This window comes from Diceros bicornis, chromosome 22, assembly GCF_020826845.1.
Source record: "Diceros bicornis minor isolate mBicDic1 chromosome 22, mDicBic1.mat.cur, whole genome shotgun sequence".
In the NCBI taxonomy this organism is placed as follows: Eukaryota; Metazoa; Chordata; class Mammalia; order Perissodactyla; family Rhinocerotidae; genus Diceros; species Diceros bicornis.
Genome location: NC_080761.1, coordinates 31,925,067 through 31,952,026, shown reverse-complemented (window position 1 = coordinate 31,952,026; position 26,960 = coordinate 31,925,067). Strand labels below are relative to the sequence as shown.

The 26,960-nt window shown below is 37.5% G+C and overlaps 1 protein-coding gene across 2 annotated transcripts in view; it reads left to right on the top strand.

The window, feature by feature from the left end:
• PTPRD (protein tyrosine phosphatase receptor type D) overlaps positions 1–23,593 on the top strand; it is a 494,552-nt gene extending 470,959 nt beyond the window's left edge. For both annotated transcript variants that reach the window (XM_058565790.1, XM_058565791.1), the window contains 7 exons: positions 11,419–11,704; positions 12,135–12,313; positions 12,923–13,049; positions 14,303–14,428; positions 17,694–17,848; positions 20,824–20,959; positions 22,876–23,593. In XM_058565790.1, coding sequence (XP_058421773.1) covers positions 11,419–11,704; positions 12,135–12,313; positions 12,923–13,049; positions 14,303–14,428; positions 17,694–17,848; positions 20,824–20,959; positions 22,876–22,944 — 1,078 coding nt within the window. In that variant the 3' untranslated portion in view covers positions 22,945–23,593. The remainder of the gene's footprint in view (positions 1–11,418; positions 11,705–12,134; positions 12,314–12,922; positions 13,050–14,302; positions 14,429–17,693; positions 17,849–20,823; positions 20,960–22,875) is intronic.
• Positions 23,594–26,960: the final 3,367 nt, after the last annotated feature.

Sequence of the window (26,960 nt, the reverse complement as noted above, 5' to 3'; positions counted from 1 at the left end):
ACACCACCTACGACTTTGTACAGATCTCTTGGGTGGACATGTAATACATAAATGCCTGGCGGGACATTGAATGGTGACCAATACATAGAAGAGAATCTCATTTTGTGTTTACTGAATTGAATCATTAAATTTTTTTTTTTTATAATTTTATTTATTTTTTTTTCCCCCAAAGCCCCAGTAGATAGTTGTATGTCATAGCTGCACATCCTTCTAGTGGCTGTATGTGGGACACGGCCTCAGCATGGCCGGAGAAGTGGTGCGTCGGTGCGCGCCTGGGATCCGAAGCCGGGCCGCCAGCAGCAGAGCACGCGCACTTAATCACTAAGCCAGGGGGCCGGCCCTGAATCATTGAATATTAACTTTGGTGTCACAGTCTTGTGACTGTGTTTTCCATCGTCTAGTATTACCCTGCGTGAGAGGCAAACCCTATCCTCTCTACTTCCTTTCTCAAACATGACCAGTGTGTCCTTCTAAACACACATCATTCTAGTTCTCATTAAGTAATCATCATGTATGAATACTACACTTACTGAAAGTCATCCATCTGAAACAGAGCTGACATCAATATAACTAGTTAATACATAGCCAGGTACAGGAAGATCTATTTTGACAGTGCTTCAAAAGCCACTTAATTCATTTCTCTTTGACTAGTTGAATAGAGTGGGGGAGGAGGTCTAACGTTTCATGAATAAATAACAATTACAGGCACAGCATGTCTCTTTTGGACCAATGTTCTTGCAGCCTAAATTGTCAGAATCATGGACCTTGGATCCATCTGGGGAGCTCTAAGGAAAACTGTCATCTATTTTCAGTAAACCTCCGTTACTAGGAGCATGAATCTGGGAAAGAGGAGACATGGACCCAAGTCTCAGCTCTGTTAGTAACAGCCACCTGATCTTGGTCAAATTCCTAACCTTGCCTAGGTCTCAGTTTCCTCTTTTAAAAATCTAAGTAAGCAGACAAATTGGAAGTACTGATTCATTAATTCAGAAACCTGTGAGGTTAAGAAGCCAGAACAGGCCCCTGGGGACACCAACACAAAGGCCTGCTGGAGGTCTGCAGGGTGATGTAAATAAGTGAAGCAATCCCTGTATCAGACAGTAGGTAAATTGATTGTATTGCGACAGATTCTCTCTGCCTTACAAAAGCTTGTAGGAGTCAAACAAAAGGATCAAACAAAACATGGGGCTACCAATTTGTAACCCCTGATTCAGAGCCTTCAAAACCATTGGACCATTTATGTTTAAATGCAGATAATAGCATTTTTAAAAAGCAAAAACACAAAACAAAACCCCCAAAATCTTGCCCTTATGGGAAAACATTGATATGCTTTACAGAACAATCAAAATAAAGCTGCTCACGTTTGAATACCTTCCAGATACCTTCCAATGGCTCTCCTGTTTGTGCTTAACCTGAGTCAGGAGTAATAGCGTTTACGTTGCTAATGTAAGCCTGCTGTGTGGACTGAACAGGTAGTACACGTCGTAGTCTACCTGGTTGTTACTTACTTTGGGTTGAGTAGTATGCAACCTGTGCAGCTTGACTTGGCAGGCCCGGTTAGTGGTTGTATCCACTTTCAAAACATGGATAGTTTTGTGTCATTCTAAACAAAATTTAGAGTATGGACTGAACTGATATGGCCATTTACAAAGAAAATCTCTGTGAAAATGATATAGTTCCTTATACTTTCATAAAAATCATTCAATTCACCTCATTCAGATTCAAGTCAACTACCAATTATCAGGGCCAGCTGAGTCTGTTTTTCTCTTTGCCTAATAGCCTCCTCTATCCATCTGTAAATAAGACCCACTGTGGCATAGTCAGGTGTTCCTTATATAAACATATTAGCCTTCTCATTTATCTTGAACATCATATTTTAAGAATAATAGGGAATGTGTTTGGCAGATAATGTTGAGACAGAGCCAAGATCATACAGAAGTCTTTGGAGGGTTTCTGTTTGAGGCAACATATTTGGGAAAAAAAAAAAAGTCGGATTAGGCACATGTGGATTTTGCGTTTTGTAGGCTTATTCTTTTTAAGAAATCCTCCTTCACCCATCATGGAAAAATAAAATGCCCTGAGGGAATATGATCTGGGTAGGTCACCCTTGACCTCATAATGTTCTAGACTAGGATCCTTATCAGGTCAATCGCTCTGTGCTTAGTCTCTGCTTTTTCTCTGTTGATGAGGTGTGAACTTTCGATCATCAGAGGATGCCACCCAAGAGTGCAATGCACTTTTTCTTTCTAGAGTGATGAAGGTTCCGGGTCATCTCATCCTAACTTGCGCTTATTCTGACTCATTACTAAGCAATCTCCTCTCTATGATATCTATATCTATATCTATGGTATCTATATCCCCCTACTTTCTGAAACGTACTTCTTAAAAGCCAGCACCAGATGGCAGGCCCAAGTTCAGGCTGCAAGGAGCTGCCAACATCACCCAGGCTTCTCCTGAGAATCCATCTCTGGGTAATATTCCCAAGCTAGAGTGAATAGGCTTCCATCTTCTCTCTCTACCTCTTTGGGGCCTCAACTGCTTATTGATCTTTAATATTTTTATAGTAGTAACTTTTTATACATTATTTTATGTTTCTTTTTAATTCCATTATTACATGATTTTGTTGTCCTTGCTAAAAAAGAAAAAAAAATCAGACACTTCAACTAAAGTGACAGTCCCCCCCATACCATCACTGTCGCCAATTCCATTCTCCACTAAGAGGTAACTATTTGTATAATTTGTGTATCTTTGCAAGTGGATCAAGTTCTGTGCATCAACATGTGTGCATATAAAAATATCTAGTCTTGCAGACATATAGCCTATGTTTAATAGCCTGGATAAATTCTACTGCATTTCAATGACAATTTATTCAAAACGGTATTTTTTATTTTATAATATATAAAAGTGAATTATGAAGATGAATATTTCTATTAAAGAAATCTCTCTGATTTCTCTCGTCATTCTAGGTAAAAGAGATACCAGAGGCTGTAATACAAAAGACATGGGTCAGTTTTTTGTAGAGAGCCCTAAATATTCTAGAGATGCCCTGTATAGCAGCATATTAAGTTAAATGTTAATTTTTAACAACAAATGAATGAAGAATTTCAAGACGGCAACCGTATCAGGATCACGTCACAGGTTTATCAGGATAGTCATCTGATTAACCTTATAAACCACAGTCACAAAACTCAGTCCATTCTCATAGATGTCCTTTTTTAATATACTTGTAGTTCATAAATGCCATTCTTGTTATAGATGAACTGTAATATCCAATTAAATTACAAACTGATATATGTACAAAATGCTCACCATGATTTTTGGTCCACATTTTACTGTCTTTGCAACCAACTAAATGATCTGTAAAATCTCCTAATTCTATTGTCTTTCTTTGCCAGATCATTGGAGTATCAGTAAAGGGTCAGCATTAAAAGTCCACCAGATTAATCAGAAAAGCCAACTTTTAAGCACATCTCCAGAATGATTTTAGCACAAAATAGCCCCCTTGTGCATCTTAATTTTTTTCCTTTTGCACATTACTACCGTATCACATCATGGGACATTAAGTATATTTCAACTCGTGAGACTAACTCAATCATGTTTTTAGAAATTGAAAACAAATGTTGTAACTGGGTGAATGATAATATTGAAGTAATAACAATTTCCTAGTAGGCGTACTTGCTTAATGGATTGCATGGTCTTTCAGCTTGTAAACAGTGAATTGTCTATCACTCACTGAAATTGTTTTTTTTTAAAGACAAAAGTTTGGCAATAATTTGTTTTGCTTTAGTGCAATCGTTGTCCTCATTGGAAGGTAACTTAGAAAGTTGGTTTTACTTCAGGGAAAACAGGGACCAACCTAATGCTAGACTTGATTTAAAAGTGCTTTCCTCTTCCTTTTTTGCTGGAATTTTCTGGAAAATGGTAAATATACTGAATTGTGCTGGCCTCAGCCTGAAGCGCAGGGTTATGCACTCTTTTTCTTTTTCCAAGATATTTAGAAAAATCTGTCTCTGTGCTTGGCAACTACTCCGACAGAAAACAGATAAAAATAAGGGTGGTTTATCAGTTTTGCTGTTCTTATCATGTTTCAGGTTGAAGGCTGTTGAAATGATGAAAAACAAACAACACTAAATAGGGTTCCGTCATTATCTCTGCTCTGGGGAGCTGAGTTTTTCAGGATCAAAGAAAAATGCGTTTGCTTTTAGAACTACAATCCTTCATTTTGAGAGGTGCACTGCACTCAGATACTGATGGGGGAAAAAAGAGTAAATTGGAAAAAGAAGTAAAATATGTGCTGCTATGGGAACTTGGAAATTCGCACAAAAGTAGGCTGGCATACTTTTAGAAGCTCTGAATTTTCAACGTTCAATTTCTTAAGAAACAAGTAGTGCCTGGGGTTTGTTATTTCTGAGCAACTGGAGTAAAGCATAAACACAGGTTGTTTTCATCTCCTCAACTTATAAGAATTGCCTTTATCTCTATAAACATGGATCAAAGGAATATTCCCATGCTGGGGGCTTTGGGGAGTATTTTGGTATATGTCATTGATCCAGGAAAAGAGCTTAATATTTTTAAACTTATATTTTTAAATTTGGCCGCTCAAATTGAGCACCTTCAATGTCCCTGGCATGGTTAGTGTCATAGGAAATTGCCAAATGCAGTAGAGACATGGAAGTTGTAGTCCTTCTCCTCGAGGAGATTATCAGCTGGCATAGGGATAATAACCAGAAAACACAAAGTAAAGCAGTTGCTAATAAAGAGGTGTAAACTGTCACAGGGATCCAAGAAGGAGTAAACCAAGGGAGAGTCTTAATCAAGGATGCAGCAGGTGAGATGAGTCTTGAAAGAAGGTAGATATCAACAAGTGAACGTGATAAGGAGGAGGAAGGACCTGCATAAGCAAAGGCCCAGAGGTGGAAAAGCTTAAAATATGTTTAACTTACTGAGAACTGAAGGAAAGCTATGACCCTTGTGATAAGAGTAGTACCTGAGAGCCATGCAGTTTTAATGGTGAGACCAGTGCCTAAGACACATACAGACAAAGTTTTTGAACCTCTGAGTTAAAGAAAAGGTACTTTGCCCCCACAAGTACCTGGGGGCAAAATTGCTGTTAAAAGACCAAAAATCAGACCTTCAAAATACAAAGGAAGACCATGAAGCAATATATTTAGAGTTTGAGGAGATAATATTGGAGTCCAGTAATCATGCACATAATCAAGTTGTTGGTCCTAAGTAAAGGCATATCAACAAAGAATTTCTCAGATACACAAGGCACCAGAAATAATACCATCCATGCATATTTTATATGAAACATTATTCAAAGACATATTCCAGCAAACCCATAGATGTATCAAAATAAAGAACTCAAGAATAGATGAGCCATGTCATGAAGGTAAACTATGAACAAGTAAAACAGAATTATTTTAAATAATTGCTGTTAATATGGGTATACATTTAATAAAAATATTATAAACAGTCCTTAAAATGGAAAATAAATATGTGGAACATGCCCTTTTCCCCTCACTGTCTTCCAGCCACCCTGGCTATCTTTTAGTTACTGAAATATGCTAAGTATTTTCCATTCCAGGCCCTTTTCCTGGAATATTCTCTGTCCTCTAAACTTTTACACCCAACCATTCCTTTTCCTTTAGGTATTATAATAGTCCATTAGAGCTGCCGTAACAAAGTACCACAGACGGGGTGCCTTAAACAATAGAAATTTATTTTCTCACAGTTCAGGAGGCCAGAAGTCCAAGATGAAGGTGCTATCAGGATTGGTTTCTGATGAGACCTCTCTTCTTGGCTTAAGATGGCCGCCTTCCAGCTGTGTCCTCACATGGCCTTTCCTCTGTCTGTGTGCACAGAAAGAGAGCTCTCTGGTGTCTCTTCCTATTCTTATAAAGTCATCAGTTCTACTGGATTAGGGCCCTACCATTATGACCTCCTTAATTACCTCCCTAAAGACCTTATCTCTGAATACAGTCACATTGGGATTAGGGCTCCACATGAATCTTGAGGGGACACAATGCAGTCCATAATGGGTATCAATTTAAATGACACTTCCTCAAAGGTGCTCTGCTAGTATCCTGCACATTTACCTCACAGCAGTTGTTAAGATTTATAATTATGTATTCATATGATCTTTTAATATCTAATTCCCCCACTGAACCGTAATCTCCGTGAGGAAAGGGTCATGTTTGTTTTGCTCACCACTTCCCTGATGTCTTAGCACATGGTAGGCACTCAGTAAACATTTGTGGGTTAATAGCCTGTAGAGTCTTATGGAAGAGTATATAACAAATATGGATGAAGAATAAAGTAATGAGCACTTTCCTGCCTGCTCCTGGGTGGTGGGAATGGATGAATTAGGATAGTCAGTGTGTGCTGGTAATGTGTAACAACCAGCTCTCGGGGAGGGGTCAGGGGAGGGGGGCAGGGGAGTAGTATTTGGCAATTACCTTGGTGTAAGTACTCCCATGGCTGATTTCAAGCTACAAATGTGACATCACTGAAAGCAAAGCTGGGGAGAGATACTCAGTAGCACACCATTGTATAATATTTTCACCTCAAGAGCATAAATGTAAAATAATGAAGAAGCAAAGTGTTTTGAGTATTACCTTTATTTGTAAGATATTTATTAAGTGAAATTTATGAGAATTTAACAATTGGCTTTTGCCAGCTCCCACACCCATTGATGGGTAGTTGAATAAAATTATAGAGGTTGAATGCACAGAAATTTATAATTTATTATTGTGCAGAGCAAGAGGCCAAAACAGTCCATGCTGATTCTTAAATTATTGACCTAAATGTCAAGGAAAGAGAGTGAGAGTGGGAAGAGCGGATTTGAGCAGAGAAGATGCTGATTAATCTTGGAATCTGTTTATTTTTAGAGAAACTTGAGGGCAGTTTGAAATATTGGTTTCCACTTGTGCTCAAAGAAAGGGCTATCACTTTAGGGATCATTTGTTTGAAGATTATTGCTGAACCATGAAGGGGAATGAGAGAAAGGAGGACAGAACTTTGGGGACATTATCCACAGTTTGGGGGCTGGCAGAGGTATGTAAATTAGAGAAAGAGATACAGATGGAAAAATCCAGAGAGGCAGGAAGATAATCAGCACAGAGATCAAATGGAAAAAACATTACTTACTGAAGCACAGTCTAAAGGGATGCTGGTAGGTTTCTGAAGATGACATTTAGAGCTCATCTTTGATTCTGGTTTCCAACATGATGGAAATTTTACTGTCATGGAGTCAATGGAACTATTGCACATGAGTCATAGTTCTTTTTGGCTAATTTCATGTGCTACATGTTTCAGGTTATTTTGTGTTTGAGATCATTGTAAAATCTCCTCCCTTCCTACCATCAACCCCAAGGAGGGTATCTGATATGCCCCATGTTCCCTCAATCAGTGTCATAGAAATGAAGGAAGAAAGGCTTTTCAAGGAACCTGCATTAGGGATAATTAAACACTACTAAAGGACTGTTACAGAGGGGTGGGCTGCAAGAAACCCATCATATTTGGCAATCGTTGCCGACCCAAATGGCAGAAAGCGGGGTAAGCAATGGTGATGCCGTGAAGTGTGGTGCTAAAGTTTAGCCTCTCAGAACCTGCGTTTGAGTCCCTGCTTGGCCATTTACCATTGGCCGTGTGACTTCAGGGCAGTTCCCAAAGGTTATGAATCACAGAAGGGAAACGAAATGGACAGATTTGCTGAGTGCCTCCTGGGTACCAAGCATTGTGGTGGGAAGGCGCTTTCCTCATTTCCCATGACAATACACATGAAAGCAGAAAGTTCCTCAAACATAAGGTATTATTTATTACAAATATGAGGAGAAAAGGGAGAACAGCTTGAGGGGGTAGATTTAAGCAAGGTTTGGAAAGCCTAACCTCAAATGATCCAGCAGCGATTCTATCATATTTTCCCAGCGTTCACATTGCCTGTTCTTTGTCGTCAGCTTCAGGAGTAGAATTTTAAAATAGAGTTTGTACATACAAACTAACTGCCTCTTCCTTTATGTTTGCAAAACACTCAGTACTTTTAATTCAGCCTTAGGACTTACTAGATAATTAACTACAGTTAATTATCACTGTCACAATTTAGGAAAATGGGAAAACAAGGAAGAAGTTAAGTGACTTTCTCAAGGACACACAGCCATTGGCATCTGGAAAAAGTATCTTGAATCTCATGGTCTTGCTTCAAGCTAAGAGATACCTCTAACGTTTAAAACCCCCAAGCACTCTTCATCCTACAGAAGGGGCAACACATAAGTCCCAAGGGTCACCTCCTTCATTATCTTCCATATAAAGAGCGAGATTGAGCAGTTAACAATATTTTGTGTTTGGGGGGAAAAAACAGGTTTTGCACAAGTCATAGCCTCTCTTCTCTTGTTTCTCCTCTTCTCACAATTCATGATTTAGACTCGGGCACATATTTTTTTTTTCTTCTCTCCCTGATTTTTTGGGAAAAAAATGCATTATTTTTGTATTATTACCACAATGAAGAGGTTGATATTGTTTGGATCTAGAGTTATTCCTACCAGTTTTGCAAGATTCTGTGATATCTTTCTGCTAGAGTATAGAATTGTGCATCATCCAGACATTCAGAATGGTCCCTAATACATATTTTGAGAAAATATTCCTGCCATTATGTAGAATTGACTTGATATGTAGGGCTCAGTTATAAGGCTTACAGTGTGGTTTCCACTCAGAAGAATTGCATGAAGTTGTATCCAGTTAGAAGCAATGCACAATTAGGATGAAAACAATTTAGAAAGATAACACAGAAAAAGAAAAAAAGATATTACTCATAGTCTTAGAACCTGCCAAATGTGGGGGCTGCCTCCCTTTCCCGGGTTGTGTCTTACTTAGTTTCTTTTCATTGCAACGTGATGGCGTAACAGGGACTAAGACTTGGAGACTACTCAAAGCATTTTCCTGTCTTCCTGTTCCCTATCAACCACTTTGTGGAGCAATCTTCAGGTATTCTCTGTATAGTTCTGAACTTTTATCAAATGTGGGATTTCTTTTGCCGACTGAAGAGTCCTGCTCCCTCAGTAGGCTTACCGAACCTCGATGGGCTGCTCATTACGTAAGACCTCTCATACCAATCACTAATTCATTCACTTACTTCACCAACATTATTGAACACTACATGCTTGGGGCAGGCACACAAAGATAATAGAAAATGCAGTTCCTGCTCTCAAGATATGCTCTATTATTTGTGGATGACGGTCCTACCAGACTAATTAAGAGTACGATGTGACTGGGACTATAGTAGAGTGGTATTTAAGACACCAAGGAATCTGGGACAGAGGGTGATCCTGCCTGGGGAGTGAAGGAGTAAGAAGGTGGGGAGTGTCAGGGAAAACTTGCCATCTCACAGGTTTACTTAGTAGAAAAAACTAAATAAAATGGGACTTTGTGGATCTCAGTGCATCAAGTTTCTAATTGTTTGGGGCTGAGGAATGTGCTATCATTTCTAAGACTCTGTCCCCGGAAGGCTTTTGCATTACATCTCAATGGCATGTCATTTTGTGGTTTAAACCTTGAATGGAGTCTTAGAATTAGTATCCAGAGGCTCTCTGACTGGATACTGACAGTCATTTTTTATGTCTGGCAAGACATAAAAAAGTAAGCAATTTTTAAATAGTAGTTATATCATATTCCCACTTAACCTTTTCTACAAACCTCCGGGCTCCAGTACAGAAGCTGGATTTGCTCTATACTGCTCAGTAGTTAACTAAAGGTATTATTTTGTTACAAAATGCTCACTTATCACCTTGCAGCCGCTTGGCACTAGAGAGCAATTGCCATTTCATTTGAGTCAGGCACCCTAGTGCTCATTAAACTCATTCATTTAGAGTTCTGGTACATTCCTTGCACAAGTGCCTCACTAAGCCTATGAAAAGTTTCATGTGTAGCTCCCAGAGCCAGCAGTATGATTGCAAAAGCCATTCCTTCTCTTTTGCTATTCCAGCCGCCTGAATGCCCCATCCTTCCTGTCCTGATTCAAATGCCACATCATCCACAAAACCAAAACCTCCTATTTTTTCTTGTATTATAAATAGTTATGTAAAGTATTATCTTCACTGATAGACTCTGAGCTCTTTAAAGGTAGGATCTAAGTCATCTTTAATGTTGTGTCCCCTGTGTTACTTAGCAAAGTACTTCATTGTCCATTAAATGGAGATGCAGATATATTAATGGACAGATGGACAAGTAAATGAACACATAGATATACAAATGACAGGAAACTGTGTCAAGTGGCGAGTGAAGGAGGTTGTCTGTGCTTGGTGTCTAAAGTGGTGATATATACCTAATCCTGTTGATTACATGTTTCCCAGACAGGTAAACATCCATGATCAGGAGGAGAAAAACATTTTGGATTCAACCATACTTGACACATAAATGAACTTGGCCGAAAGGGTTTGATAAAATGAGAGATAAACAAGGCTTACCTTGAAATTTAAGAACACAGATGTGTTGTTTTGTTAGTATTCTTTTCAACACTCGAGGAAATTCCAGTGTTTCAGCCCCTCCTCTCTCTAATCCAGTTCAGTAAATTAGATTGTCTCCTTGGAACGACAGGTCTTGTCTTTGTGCTTTGTTGACTCTCTCACCTCCTCTGCTTTGAATCAGTTTCTACCAACTGGAAAATGACCCATGAGTCCAAAAGTAATGGAGTTTAAAAAATGTCTCAGAGCTTCTTCAGTAACAAAGACTGAGGCTTTTATTTTCCCACACAGAATACTTGAATTGCACCTGGAATTTCAAAATACATTCAACTCTAGAAGAAAAGAGAGTAGAAACAAGACACACACCCACATGTGTGATTGCTTTTCATTAAGAATTTCTTTCCGTTGAGAATACCCTGCACTATTTTTAGTGTGGAATAACATTTTAATAATATGCTTCCCACTAGGTTTGTCTTAGAACTTCCTTGCTGAGTTTTAGAATATGAAATGTTTCAAGTTGAGTGATTTACTATTTTTTTTTTGGTAAATTTAACTAAAATAGACTGAGATGGTTAAAAGATATAGCCTTGTTAGATCTTGACCAATTTTTTAAGTGTCTTCTAATATAAACAGCCCAAATGTTTGTGATTCTTTTCATAATGGTTTGAAAATACTGTCTACTTTGTGTTATGTGATCAAGGAGCATAGTAATTACAGATTTAATATTTTTACGTTTTGAAAACAAACTAATTTTACTTGGTATTTTGTTCCCTACCCTCTGGTTATTGTGATTTGATCATACTTTTGGCTTTAGAGTGCTCTAAAATCATCACAATAGCTATTTGAGTAGAATTAATGGGTTTAAAACCTAGCTAATAAGAATAATGAAAAGAATTTGATTACGTGTTGGTGTCCTCATAGATTTATTTGTACTTTTCTTTTCTCTTTGTTTTCCTTGTAGTGCGGGAGTTGGCAGGACTGGTTGTTTCATCGTAATAGATGCCATGCTAGAAAGAATAAAGCATGAAAAAACTGTAGATATCTATGGCCATGTAACTTTAATGAGAGCCCAGAGGAATTACATGGTTCAAACAGAAGACCAGTACATCTTTATCCACGATGCACTGTTAGAAGCAGTGACTTGTGGAAATACCGAAGTGCCAGCTAGAAACTTGTATGCCTATATTCAGAAGCTGACACAAATAGAAACAGGAGAGAATGTCACAGGAATGGAGCTCGAATTTAAGGTATGATATTGAATGTGATGGGATGATTCAGGAGCAAGTCATTCTGCAATTGTCTTTAAGTAGTGGCTTCACTTTCTTAACCTTTCAAATTCATGAAGTTACAAGATTCACCTGACCTTCTCCTAGGGTGTCTGACTATAAAACGCTTTCTTCCTCTTTCCCTTTTCCATCCTTTGCTTCCTAACAATACCTTGATCTCTTTTGTACCCTAATTTAAATTGAGAGATCATACTCTCAGAATTTAATATTTAAAAATTCCATAGGTGATGTGGAGTCACTAGGTAGAAGTGAAAAGCAGTGCTGTTTGAAGAGTCATTTGCTTTAAAGTAAACAAAACCTTCGTATCTAAAGAGGAAATCTTGGGTACATTGCATTCAAATCATAGGCTAAAATTATCTTTGTCAGATTTTTCTTTTCTTCTATTCAACAGCGTCTAGCCAGCTCTAAAGCTCACACCTCAAGATTCATCAGTGCCAATCTTCCATGTAATAAATTCAAAAATCGCCTTGTTAATATTATGCCATATGAATCCACAAGGGTATGCCTGCAGCCTATCCGAGGAGTGGAAGGATCTGATTACATCAATGCCAGTTTTATTGATGGATACAGGTGTGTACTCTTGCTCCCCTGACAGTCCAAAGCCTTGCTATTTACATGTGCCCTAGTTGCATAGCCAGAATGAATTTCATCTCAATTCAAAACATTTTCTTTCTGCATAGGTCAGCATTCAGTCCCTGGTGTTTTGTTTTTTATTATTTTGGATAAGCTTAAGAAGAAGCATTCATGGAGTTTTGAATATGGCCATCTGCACTCTTTTTTTAGATTTAGATGTGGAAGGAGTTAATAAAGAAGCTGTTTTGCACCGTATTTCATAAATTTAATAGATTGTGTGAGAGTCATTTCTACAAAAGGAAGCTGCACAACTCAGTGTTGAAGTGATTTGTATGACACATGAAATTGAGCTCTTAGCATTGCACTAAAACTGAAATAATAGTGGTAAAGACATACATCATAATATTAACAACACAATTTCTTTTACAAAGTCCCCCAAATATATTAAATGTTCTTATTTGATTACACAGTCTCAATGCGAGTTTACTGCAATCGCGTTAATATGTTTTCAGTTTTTATTACCAGATTTGATGTTTACATATCAAGCGCCAACCTTTGCATGGTCTCTGATTACTTTAACATGCTGTGTCATCCTCTGTAATTCAGACAACAGAAAGCCTACATCGCTACCCAGGGGCCCTTGGCAGAGACCACCGAAGACTTTTGGCGGATGCTCTGGGAACACAATTCCACCATCGTGGTGATGCTCACCAAGCTTCGTGAGATGGGCAGAGTGAGTGTCTCCTCATAAGACAGTCAATCCATGGAGAAAAGAGGATTTCATTGTAATAACCCAAGTGCCAGTGTCATTTCTTTGAAGTGAAGGTTGCTCCTGAAACATTCCGGGTCATTCCTTACTCTGTGTTGGTTTTTAACTTGCCAAACCACATCAAGTTCTTCAACTTGTGTGTTTTGAAGAAAGATCTAGTACTTTGTTTCCAGTGAAGCACAATCGTAGAAAGAAATAAGTAAGCAGATGCCCCTGTTTGACTTATGCCCTGACTCAGCATATTCTTATTTCCCTTTGCCCCGGACAAGCTGGAGTTTCATGAGCAAAAGTGCCACCATTTCTCTATGTGCAGGAACTTGGCATTCTTTCATCCCTGAAGCAAATTCTTACTTGCCCACCTTCTACCCTCATTGAATAAAATGTTGGAAAGTTACATGATTTTACTAAGAATATAATCTGGTAATCTCAGATCTACTTTTAAAAAATGTTTATTCTGAAAAATACATAAAATACTATTAGAGACACCTAAGGACCTACCACTTAGACTCAATAGATACAAGCATTTTGCCAAATTTCCTTGAGATATTTTCTGTCTTTCTTCCTTGTATCAATTTAATGGTAGAGAGGCATCTAAAGCCCAGCTTCTAGAACCCACAGAGAGAGCAAACAATACCAAACTAAGAAAGTAACTTGATTATTCTGATTTGGCCATTGACTCTGCAAGACTTAGCCAAGTCATTGAAACTGCCTGGGCTTCAGTTTCCTCAGCTGACAAGGGAGGTTAGACCAGATCAGTCCAGAGGTTTCTTTCTGTGTTCACCCTTGGTGGTTCTCTTCATTCCAAACCACTGTGGTGGAAATCTATTATGGTGGTGCAATGCATGATTGACATAGCCAGCATTAAGTCCAAGGACTGATGTAATATTTGGATAACTTGTAGGATAACTTGTAATTATTTGGACAACTTACCCTATTCAATTCAAGTTGAAGTTTTCAATTCAACAGATGTGTATTAAACACCTACTGTATGCCAAGTCCTGTGCTTGATACCATGGGCAAATATTGAAGCACATAATTTCCCTATCCTCAGGGAACTTATGATTTCAAGGAGAAAATGAGTCACATGTAATTGGAATGACCTTGAATTTTGAAATTTTATTAATGAGAGAAAGAAATTAAATATATAGATAGGTAGATGATAGACAAAAGTTTATTTACACTTTGTATAGTTTGACATTAATCTTCTCTCCTTTCAGGAGAAATGTCACCAATACTGGCCAGCAGAACGATCTGCAAGATACCAGTACTTTGTTGTAGATCCCATGGCTGAGTACAACATGCCCCAGTATATCCTAAGGGAATTTAAGGTCACAGATGCCAGGGTAAGTTGGCACAGTCTTATGCTCTTAACCATTAGCTGAAAAGTAATCTCAAATGCATCTCTGGGAGAAACATTTGCCAAGTGACCATCCTCCCAAAGTGAAAGAAATTACCCATCCTGGGGGACTATTTTTTTAATATATATATGTAAAAGTAACTTTTCCTCTGTCTGGCAAGTGCTATCACAAGCCCAGTCTTGGCTTCCATTCAAATGTAACATCTGGCAGCCCAACTTTGGGGATGCACATGGTAAGTGTGTGTACTGGGAAGCCTTTCCTAATTGGTTGGCTGTGCTTACATTCACCTTCTCAGCTCATTCTCTTTGGGCTCTTGTGACTTCATTACTTGAAGCTGTAAATATGTTGTTGTTTTGCAAAGTCCTTTAGGTCATGTGTGCTTGGAGGTTAATTTGGTATGATTTTAAAACTGCAGAGCAAATGGCATTCTTTAGAAGAATCTGACAAGCTTTACACATTCTAATTTGATTCCTGGCATGGTTTATTCCTCGGTGTGCTAATGTGTCTGTCCATGAGAGCTGTGCACCCATGACCCTTGTTGGCTAATTTTCATTCTGCATTTTTTATCTAGATTGCTGAGCCCAAGGTTCAGCCCTGATGTAAGATGTTCTATGCATAAACTTTAATATCCTTGCCTTTGACCACTTTTAAACCATGATTACAGACACATCTTAAGAGAGAGTCGGGTCAGCCCAAAGCTCCGCTTTGTTTTTGGAACTGTCACAGTGGGTGGGTTGAATAAAACTCCAGGGTAGAGCTATTTAATTGATGCGTTGTTTTTTCTGGAAAGCAGCTTTCTCAAGCAATACTCATGTTTAGAGATTGTCTGCTAATCCCCGAAGCCCAGCACTGGCTGTTGACCTGAAGTGCAAGAGAAATTGGTTAGCAGGTTGGTTGGCCCAGGTGACGGACCTGTTAATCCCAGAAAGTCTGAAGTCTTAACTACTCTGAAGGTGACTGTGCTCAAGGCAGCAGTTAAGTCCCTAGGTCTTGTTTCGAGTTGAGCAAGCAAGCATGCCTTGGTGACCTGCCTCCTTATTTAAAAAAAAAAAAAAAAAAGAAATCATGCCCTTTCAGAATGTGAAGCTAGATGTGTGAGTGAAAATCTTAAGTGCATTTCAGGAAAGCTCACAGGCATTTTTGGTGATAAAGAGTAGCAGCCAGGCTCCACAGACGACAGAGCCACCTTTACAGCTCCTCACTCGCCCACATCAAATCTCATCACAATAAGCAAAAGAAGCGTTAAAGCAGGAACTAGTTCACGTGTTTTTTTAAAAAAAATAAATAAAAGGCTCCCTGTGATTATATAATTTTGTTAGCTGCAGTAGCATTTGCTGTTTTTGCTCCTGGTGTGTTTCTAATCTCAACTTCCCAGTTTAGAAAGCAAGTTGGCGCTTGAGAATACAGTATTGTTAAACAGATAACCTTTAAATGGAGTCAGGTGGTCTGTCCTCCAAATAGTAAGTGTTTGTGCTCATGACTTGTTCTTGCTGTTAAAAGCAACTGTGGTTAGAAATGAAATCCCCAGGACATTCAGAGGAGGACAAATCTGCAATACCTCGCCTCTGGCTTCCCTTCCTGTGTTTTCCAAACCTTTTCCAGAAACAGAGGGAAGTAAATCATGCTTCCATGGTAACCATCCATAAGTTAGTTATGGGGCCAAGCAGTTATTTCCATATTCCTCAGTGTTCTCACAAAGTTGATGTGATCTTCCTGTTTTATCTCCATCCCTAAGTGATGCCAGTCAGGAAATACCCTGTTCCGATGGAAACCACCAGGCTGGTTGATGTGTACCCGTCTGCAGTTGAGCCATCCCCTCTTCTCAATATGCCTGAGAAAGATTGAGTCTCTGTCTACTTACCCAGAATCTTGGGAACATGCTCACCTGTATCCAAAAGAACTTTAATGTGGAAGGAGGTATTACAAAAATGGAAAAGAGGAATTAGTTGAGGCATTAACTGGGAGCAGGGCCTCTTCAAATGGGATCAGTCTCTCTAAGCTTGGAATTTGGTTAATCTCTCTCTCTGTTGATTCAGGGGAGAAAGTTGACGGATAATTGTTATTCCTGCTTCTGTAAACAGAAGGTCCCTTCTGCTTTTGTTGTGTTTCCAATAACACTGTAAAATTCCAGAGGGAATCAGAAGCACCTTAGTATCTTCTTTTGAAACCATTTATACTTCATAAGTCAGAGCTATTTTGCCTAATTACTTTAGAAGAAGGGCTCCTCTTGCATCTGGCTTGTTTTCTTTCTGCCTTTTGGTTTGTCTGTGTTAAAGCCCCCTAGACTCTTTAATTTCTGTGGTCAGCCAGAAAGAGTCCTTTTTCAGAACAGAGCATTTATTTGCTCATAATCTCTTTGATCTTCCCAATAACACTGTAAAATTCCAGAGGGAATCAGAAGCACCTTAGTATCTTCTTTTGAAACCATTTATACTTCATAAGTCAGAGCTATTTTGCCTAATTACTTTAGAAGAAGGGCTCCTCTTGCATCTGGCTTGTTTTCTTTCTGCCTTTTGGTTTGTCTGTGTTAAAGCCCCCTAGACTCTTTAATTTCTGTGGTCAGCCAGAAAGAGTCCTTTTTCAGAACAGAGCATTTATTTGCTCATAATCTCTTTGATCTTCTTAAAGGATGCCTCACTTTTTGCTCAACAGCATAGTCAGTCGCATGACACATGCTGTGTACCCTGCCATGGCTAGAAATTGTATGCCTCTGAGATGTGGGGCATCCAGGTTAACAGCAGCCACTCAATTTGTGTCAAATCATTTCAATGTCACTATTTGTCATTTGACAATGCTAGAAATAAGCAAGGACAGCAGATGTGAAGTTATCGTGACAATAGCAAAATCTCTGGTCTGGATGACATGCCTGGATGCTCCTTTCAATATTAAGAATTCACTGAATTATGAAATTTTTGAAATAGAGTATATATGTTCCACTTTGGTTTTGAAGGCAAACTTTGGGTCTCAGAGCATTTACTAGATGGCTCTTTACTACACGAGAACTCAGGTTTTTAACTGGGCATTGTGAGAGTAAATAAATTTGCAATTTAAATATATGTGAATGCAGACAGTGTTAATGGCAGACAGACGCGAATGTAACTAAATTTCTGGTTAAAACGTGTTTCCAACTTTTTCTTCCCTTTTTTTTTTCTTTTTGGATAAAAATCATGTTTCCTGTTGTGGTCTGTGCACTGGCTGAATCCTCCTGGCGTCTTTCCTTGTGGCTGGGTATGTGGCTTTCTCTCCAAAGGACGGTCAGTCCCGAACAGTGAGACAGTTCCAGTTCACTGACTGGCCAGAGCAAGGAGTGCCAAAGTCTGGAGAAGGGTTTATTGACTTCATCGGCCAAGTCCATAAAACAAAAGAGCAGTTTGGCCAAGATGGACCCATTTCAGTTCATTGCAGGTGAGTTAAGAGTCAGGAATGATGAGTTTCCATTTCTGATTAATGCGATGATAACTTTGAAAATATGTATTGTTGTATATTCATTGTTGATACAAGCTTATGTAGTGCATCTGCATAACTGAAATTTTATTCTCAGAAATGTATTGTAAAACCTAAAGCAAGGACTCATTTCTATGTCTTTCCATAAAATGAAAATAACCAGAGGAAGATTTTTATCCCCAAATTTTACCTCTCATAACAAAGAACCAAACTGCGTTTTTCCTTGCCTATTTTACATTAACAGGAACTGTAGGTACGTCCCCTAATGATAATTTGTTCACTTAATCATTTCTTGCTTGTTTTGCTTTCGTAGCATTACCCTGATAACCATCTTTCTGTATCTTTCTCTTGTGTTTGCCTTCTTGGGAAAGATCATAAATAGTTATCAAGACTTAATGACAATACTTACTCTTGCCAGTCAATAAGTGATTAGAATGGTACCTCAGTTAAAATTGCAATTTGCTTGAAAATTGTTGCTATATCAGAAAATGAAACACCTTCAAGTTAATTATTTTCAATAGTTTCCAAGCATTTTATAATTCAAGTCATTGAAGTTAATAGAAATAGCAAGTAAACGGTTCAGAAAGGACACTCACCATAAATTTAGTGCTTTTGGTAGTTGCTATGCAAAAACCTTGCAGCAAAAGAAATGCACTTAATTTTATTTACTTATTTTAAGATTCTAGACTTGAGGAAGTCTCAGTCTCTAATCTCTTTATGGTCAAAGTCTTGAGAGAATTTATTAAAAAATTTATTTTGCTTCGAAAATAAAAACCACCAGAACTGTAGTTCTTAGAGACATGGCAAACAAGGTCTTAAAACAGGAGAAATATGAGACTCAGGCTTCAAGATATCTGAGTTCTAGTGTCACTTCTGTCATCAGGTAGCTCTATGACAGTAGGGAAATTTCTCTGGACTTCAATTTTCTTAGTTGATCTCTAAGATTCTTTCTAGCATGCTCTGTTTCCCAGATAGTTTAAATATATGTAAATGTAGAAACAGACCTTATGTTATGTGAGAAACAGACCTTATTTATCTACATTTGCTTTGTGTTGAGTTATCCAAAATCCTTTGCTTTAGACAACCAAAGAGCATGTAGGAATGACACATGGACTCAAATATTCAGACAAGTGGATGGTATACGTTGGGCTCGAAATATCTGGACATTCTCCTTAATTTTCTACGTAATTTGCCCAAATGCCAATTCAAACTTTTCCAGTATAAGCTATAAAGAAAAGAATATATTTAATCCATATTTTTAACTTTAGGCATTCCCATAAGTATAAGTGTGTAAGTGTGTGTGTGCGTATGCATGTTACTTCTCTTGCTTTTGTCATCACAAAATGATTTAAACACTCCTTTAGTATAAATGTTCTAACATGATTCACGTATCTTATATATATATCTTAAAGACCTCCAGATATTTTCTCTTATCTGGGAATGTCCTAAAATACCACTTATTTTATTTATAACTTATTACACTAACATAGTAAAGTCAATCAACTTAGAAGTCATAAGGCGAATGTCTTATTTTCTTGAAAGCTCCTAGTAGAAATCCAGAAAGCCTATATTTTTGTTACATATCAGGAGTCAAATCAAGGTAAGATAGACTCTGGAGTACCTGGACCATTCAAAAAGATCATAAATCACAGTCTCTTGGGATTAAGAGAGACTTTCAAGGTTGAAAGAGACCTTCAAGGGCATCTACTCCCTCGTAACAGAGAGCCTTGACTGCACCCGGACATCCTCAGCCGCTTTGTAAAGACTACTCTTGGATTTTAAAGCCTCACTGAACATTTTTGTTTGGACTCTTTAGAAAGCCCAGTTTATAAAGGGACATACTATTTATATATGCCTGTCAGCTACCTCCCCAAGTAAATGAATCCATCCATTTTCTACAGCCTGTACCCAAGCATTACACATGCCGTTTAATTAGGATCCAAAAATGTAGGGATTTTTCAGATTATTCACTCTTCTCCTCATTACCTAAACCTCCAGACGCTTTCCTAGTTCTTAAGAGCACAAAAGCTATGAATTAATTTTCTTCTCTTGCTGCAGTAAAGATTCTGGAATTATCTTAAAACAATAAAGAAAACAGAGAAACTCAAAACCTTGCTAATGTGGTAGAAAGAATCCTGATGTTTTAGCTCCTGCACATCTAAAAATAGTAGATAACCATATAGTTCAGTGGCTCTTAGTGATTTTTTTAGGTGTAGAGACCCTTTTGAGAATCTGTTGGGAGTTATAACTTTCAGGAAACAGAAGAAAATATATACATTTAAGCAATCCATATGTATAAGATATTCATAGACCCTTCTGAACACTGAATGAGGATCCCATATCAAAAACCCTGTTATAGAATCTCCTTTCTCATATCAAAACACGAAGTCTAAATTTGAATAGACTATATATCTTCTTATTTATTTATATGTCTAGGTGATGGGACATCCTGCACAGATTTTAAGTGGCTACAAGAAGTGAATGATACGCTAGAAAACCTGGAGATGCCCAATTTATCTCACCTTGTCTGAATTATTTCATACTTTAAAAATATTAAACAGGCAAAGTCTACAATTTCAGGATCTGCATGAAGAGTATTTACCTGTATTTTATTTACCCTTCCTTTTATCCATTTATTTTACAGTATTTATGTTTTCTGGGTCTTTCCAAAATGGTGTATAATCCCAGTTGAAAAGTCATTTTATTTTGTGAGACTTAATCCTAATTGCTCCACATTCATTCTCATGTTACCAAGACACATTATCCCAAGAGTAATCATTTCATGAACCCGGCACCACATTTTCCTGAACATGTGGAGCCACTGTGGAAGAACCTGATGTCAGATGGTGGCTGGTGGACATATGCCCACCTTCAAGCAAATGTGGCTAAGACTATGAGCATCTCATCCAGTAATGTTGCCTTTGTTACTGTGACAGTGCGGGCGTTGGAAGAACTGGAGTCTTCATAACGCTAAGCATTGTTCTGGAAAGAATGAGATATGAAGGAGTTGTAGATATCTTCCAGACTGTCAAAATGTTAAGAACACAACGACCAGCCATGGTACAGACAGAGGTGAGAAAAATCTCCATGAGTTTATTTGTCACATTTCAAGAGCCAAATAGTAGATTTTATTAACCAAGACCTCCTAGTCTAGAGACTCTCAACACCAAAGACAAAATGCAGGAAAATACTGCAGGAAAAGCATCAAATAGTTTAATATTTTTGAATATCATTTTTCCCCTCTTTAAATGGGAGTGACAGTGTTAATGTCTTAGAGTTGTTTTGGAAGTTGTATGAGATTATATATATATTATATGTGTTAGGTTGAACCATGTTAAATTGTCACTATTTGACCAGTTTTGGCCTATGAAGAAAATGGCAATTCCATACAATTCATCATATATATATTCATATGATATATATCGCACATGTTTATATATAAATATATATAAAAAGCACAATGGCTGGTACATAATAGACCCTCAGCCCATTTTACTTGTCCATTCTCTTTCTGTACGCCTAGGTGTTAGACATCAACTGCTTTATATTTCATTTCTTAATAATGGTCATTTTAAATATTTGGATCCTGGATAAGCCCTAGAGAAATTAGTCCCCCATTTTCTACTTCAATAATTAATATGAAAATTCTCATATTTCTCAGAATAATATGAGGTCATGATTTAGCCAATCTGGCCTATTGACTATTTGTTTCTAAGGATAATATGAGTGATAGATAGTGTTTCTGTTCCTCAAAAGGCCACCAAATTATACAATTTATATGTGTTCCTGAATTCATCATCCACAATATCTTCCAGACTTTGATTTCAAAATAGTACAAGCATTTGGCTTGCAGTATTCAAAACATTATGTCAACCTGACAAACTTAATGGGTGTTGGGGGTGACAAAGGGAAATTGGAGGTTTAAAAAGCCTTAACACTTAGCCAAGCAACTTACTGTGACAAGATAGAAAAGCAAACTCCATTTATTTTGCATTACCATTTTTATTGTAGAAAAATGCACATTTAAGCAAAATAGAAACTATCTACTTTCAGCCCCATTGGCTACTGAAAATAAGTTTCTTTTATGGGGAAAATCCTACTTTTTCTCATCCCTTCTCATCTGTAAATTATAATTTTTCCATCTCTCCAACAATGCCCTGACTTATTCCAATATGACAGTGTTCTTCCCTGTCTGAAAAAGGACACGTTTCATGCCATTTTATTTTAGTGCAGGCCTTTCTAGAACAGACAACTAGCAATCACACTGAATTAGGCCAAATGGCACATGTATTTTTTGACATGGGCAGCCAGTCTTTTGGTGCCACTTTCAGGGGATGAAAAGCTTGCAAGTCCAACACCCTGTGTAAATAGCTTTGTGTGCCTAGTGTTCCTCACCAGATACCTTTTGCCTGCCTCCCTCACTTACATAAGAATATCAGAAACGATGGAGGGTAATGCTGATTGCAGGCAGTAAAGGATTTTTTTTTTTTAAAAATTCAAATTCTGTTGGCAATAGCCCAGAAGATAAATGAACCTAGATTTTCCTCAGGACAGTGTGTATCTGCACCAGCCTCTCTTAAATATGCAAACTGAGAATTAGTCAAGTTATTACAAATAAGCACATGACTGTAAAATAAGACAGTGGCATATAAGGAGTTCACATATTCAGTTGGTGGTAATAGTTGATACTACTTGGAGAACAGTTCACACTTGTCTGGAAGATCATGTTCGCTCAAGCTGTCGCTACTTTGGAATTAGGAGACTATTATAGTTGAATTGATTGGTGAAGTTAATAAACAGCCCACGTGGCTGATCGTTCTTTACTCACAAAACCGATTGGTCATTGGATTGGATCGAATTGATAGATGAAAGTAGTGATTTTGCCACCATCTAGATGTAACTTTGTTTTCTAATACTGATTGTCATTTTTCTATTAAAATGTGCTCATGGCCCCTCTCCTCTTTCTCCCCCCACTTTGTGTCCTCCAGGATCAGTATCAGTTCTGCTATCGAGCCGCACTAGAATATCTGGGCAGCTTTGATCACTATGCAACGTAGAAACCCCTGACCCATTTTGGATTTTTACTGCAGGCCCTTCAATATCCATGGAGTCTCTTCTGAGCCATACAGGGCACTTGAGAAGTCCTTCTTAACTTCTAGTTAACAACCACTTAGTGGGACTATTACACACAAAACAAATTAAAAACAGACTCTTCCGGGTGGACCAAGAATTCACAGTTTAATAATCTAACCTGAAAATTAATAAAGAGAATCCTAACTGATGAGGAATCTGAAGGATTTTATTTACAGATACCTCAAGGATTCAAAATAAAGGGAAGAAGAAATCACAGCAAAGAACCACCATCTTGTTCAGGATTGCTTGATGGGTGCGAGGAGAAATTGCTGCACTGTTGCAGTTCAGTGCAAGGTGTTGCTGGTGTGGCTTCTCATGATAAAATGGACTCTGCTTCGACATCGCCCCTTCCCACCATACTGCTCATAATAACGTTTTAGGGGGAAAGGGGGGGAATGTTTAAAAAGAAAGTCTTTGATTTAGTTTTTTAGTATTGTAAAGATACTGCTGACCTGTGCTTCATTTTTAACTGTGTAAACTTTTTTTTAACAAAATGTATCATTCGATAAAGTGAATTTTAAAAAAGTTACGTAACTCTTCATTTTTTATTTCCAAATTGTAGGTTTTTTTAAGCTGTAGAACTGTTATCTACAATATCTTGCTGTAGAAATATCAAATAATTTGAAAATTTGCACATTTTTGTGCAATATTCTTAATCTACAGTATCGGTCTCATCAGATATTACTTTTGCACTTCTGTTTAGTTTTGGTTGGTGAGAAAGTACCCATTCTCTTCAAACAGTCAAAGAGAACTTTTGTTTTGTTTTGTTTTTAGAATCAACAGGGAGGCGCAAAGTATAAAGTTGCTGCTAACATATATACATATATATCCATATTTTGTAGGGGTGTCTATGTATATATAGACAGTGTGTCCACACAGAAAGATAGATATAGCTATCATTCAGTTCTTCCATGATTTAGTTTTTTCTTTTTTTAAGGTAGAAAAGCTATGGTAAACATTTTTTTAAATTTGTTATTAATTTTATGACATATTGATATTTCTTAATATCACAAAATTTTAATTTTTTAAGGGAAATGAGGAATGCACATCAGTGATTGTCAAACCTCACCCCCTAATTTCCTACCCAATTTCCACCCACCCACCTAATCATAGTGACAAATACCATTTTGTTAGCCAGGCTTCCAACAAAGTTCAATATTTCTAACACTCTAGTGCAATAAAAAATTATTAAGTATCTAAGAGGTGTGCATGTGGGAAAGGTCAGTGCATATCCCGTTAGGAGGGGAGAATGTTGTAATATATCAGCTATCAAGTTGTTTAAAAAACAGTGTATTCAATCGTATATTGTCTATAGTATGTGCTATGAAATTTGCATTTATGATATGTAACAGGGGCAAAGCCAAACTCATGTTACTCTGTTCCATCAGAAACATTTTGTGGCATACAGCATTCCTGGGAAGTGCTGTACTTTGTTTCCTTTTGGCTTTAGTTTTGCATTTAGAGTGCCTTATAATTGATGCCTATTTTAATAGCATTTCTTTTTTAGCTTTTGGTTCGTATTTCCATTAGTTGTTCATATATGTTACTCTTCCAATTAAAGCGTTATCTGTTTACCACATGTACAAAAACTCTTTGAATAATATGCATTCCTAGTTTTCAACCAAGTTGGGGATGTTAGTGATTGTACCAGCCCAAAGCACTTGGATAATCAGGGCCCTTTTTCCTTTCACAGTTGTCAGCATCAGGAAAAGCTACTTGTTTTATTTATAGTCCTTTCCAAATCTGCTCTGGAACATTCAGTAACTGCACCACACTTATTTTAGTAATAAACATCACCGTCAACTTTGGAATATATTTACTATTCCATTAGGATTTTTCTAAAAGGGGAAATTTAAAAAATATAGGTATATATGTCTCCCAAATTATTCAACCTAATTTCTATAGGAAGCCATGGATGATGGCATGAGTTTGCCATATCTTATATGATTTTAAAGAACCCTCAAAATATCCAAGGAACTCTTAAAGAGTTTTGATATAGGTATAATATTTGGGTTTAATTTTAGCTTTATTGATGTTCTGCATAGAAAGATTTTTGTTTTCCACCTTTTCCATCACTATCAGAATGAAATCCAAGAGACCAAACACTTACAAGTATCGTATTTGAGCACTTTTGTAAAAAAAAAAAAAAAAAAGAAAAGAAAAAGAAAAAAAGAAAAAATATAATACTAAAAAAAAAGTATCTAGAAGGCTACCTCAGAATGAGACTCTCCAACCTACATCGGAACCAGAGAAGAATGTGCACTATGTGGGTCTGTTGTTGTTTTCTTTTAGTTTGTACCTTTTGGAGATTTATCCAAGTGCCAGATTACTCAGTGCTGTAATTTTCATTTAGTGAAACAAAGGGGGTCAGAGAGACATTGCATCACACAAACATGCCATGTTGGACGTGTAGAATCTGATGGTGTATTGCACACCAGAACCATTGGCCAATGAGCAGTTTCTCTTCCTGAAACAAAAACTGCCCATTTGGCAAAGGGAAAGAGGAGAATAATCACGAGAAGAAAATGAATGGGATGCATACCATAGACGAACGAGGCGGAGACTATTCCAGCTATCTTACTGTTCAGGAGCTGTTCCGAGAACTAACTCCCTTACTGTCATTGATGTGCATTCCACTCTGTGCTTTTCTGTACAACCATTCTAGTTTTATTTTCCCAGGGAAACTTCTTTATCTGCCATTACCATAACCTTTCAAGTTTCCAATTATTTTCATCATCATAACCAGTACGGTGCTATTATTTACCTATGTATGTGTAGTTATGTATAATTTTGTAATTAGTTACAATGGTAAAAAAATCAAAATATATAAAAAGTGATTTGTACAGAACTTTATTTTAGCTCTTTTTTAAAAATGATTTGCATGGTTAGACAACGGCGAGGACAGCCAGGGGAGGGAAGGGCCTCTAGGGAACTTTGCACTTTCTATACCTTTGTACTATGCACTGCCCTATTGATTCTACACCCAATAATGTTATTACTTGAACCCATCTGTAAGAAACCGCTTCAGAAATTCATTTGTGTGTATGTAAATAACACAACATAGAAACAGGAAGGGAAAAAATTCTGCAGTAATGTACAGATTTTTTTCTTTCCTGTTTATTTTTGGTTTTGCTTTGTTTTAGTCCCTCCTTTTTATTTTTAATTCCCTTTTCTTTTTCCTTTGTGGGTTTTCGTTTCTGTTGGGTTTATGGGTGCCCTGATACTCCAGCAGAGATCAGAAGGCTACAGATCCATCCTATCCATCCGTTATGTGGCTTTGCCATCTAAGCTTGGAGTGTCTTTACAAAGATAATAACAGTTGTGTTCTTTGCTCTCGTTTTGGATGCATAGACTGAAAAATTAAAAAAAAAATAACTTGTAAAATGGCTTGTTAAAAAAATACAATTACCTCTAATTAGTAGTACGCGTAAATGTTTTACAGAATGAAAGGCGTGCTTTTTATTTTCTTACTTCGTTACATTGGTGGCGAAAGAAGTCTGTATGAAAATCAGTTCTTTGCTGACACAAGTTCCATTTGTTACAAATGAATTCTAATAAAAATGTCAGTGTTATGCAGCCTGGCCTTTGCTTTTGTACATTCTAGCATTTTGGTTTTGAACTGATTGTATGTGTTCCCTCTTCTCTGGTTATCTGGTTAGCTCCTTTGTATCAATAGTAACTGCTTACTGAGAGGCTGCTATCTGCAGGTGCCTGCCTTGAGATGAGCACCTTTCACAGGTAGGCAAACTGAGGCAAATAGAAATGGTTTGCCCAAGTTCACCCAGCAAAGAAAGAGGCTTTGGTTTCATTCAAATTAGAGATCATGGACCATCTTTAATTCTGTGGAAGATGACTACTACCTAAATTTAAGTGCATTACAATATATGTAAGTATTATCATCTTGAAACAACTGACATCTCTCATGCACATAAAAATAGCT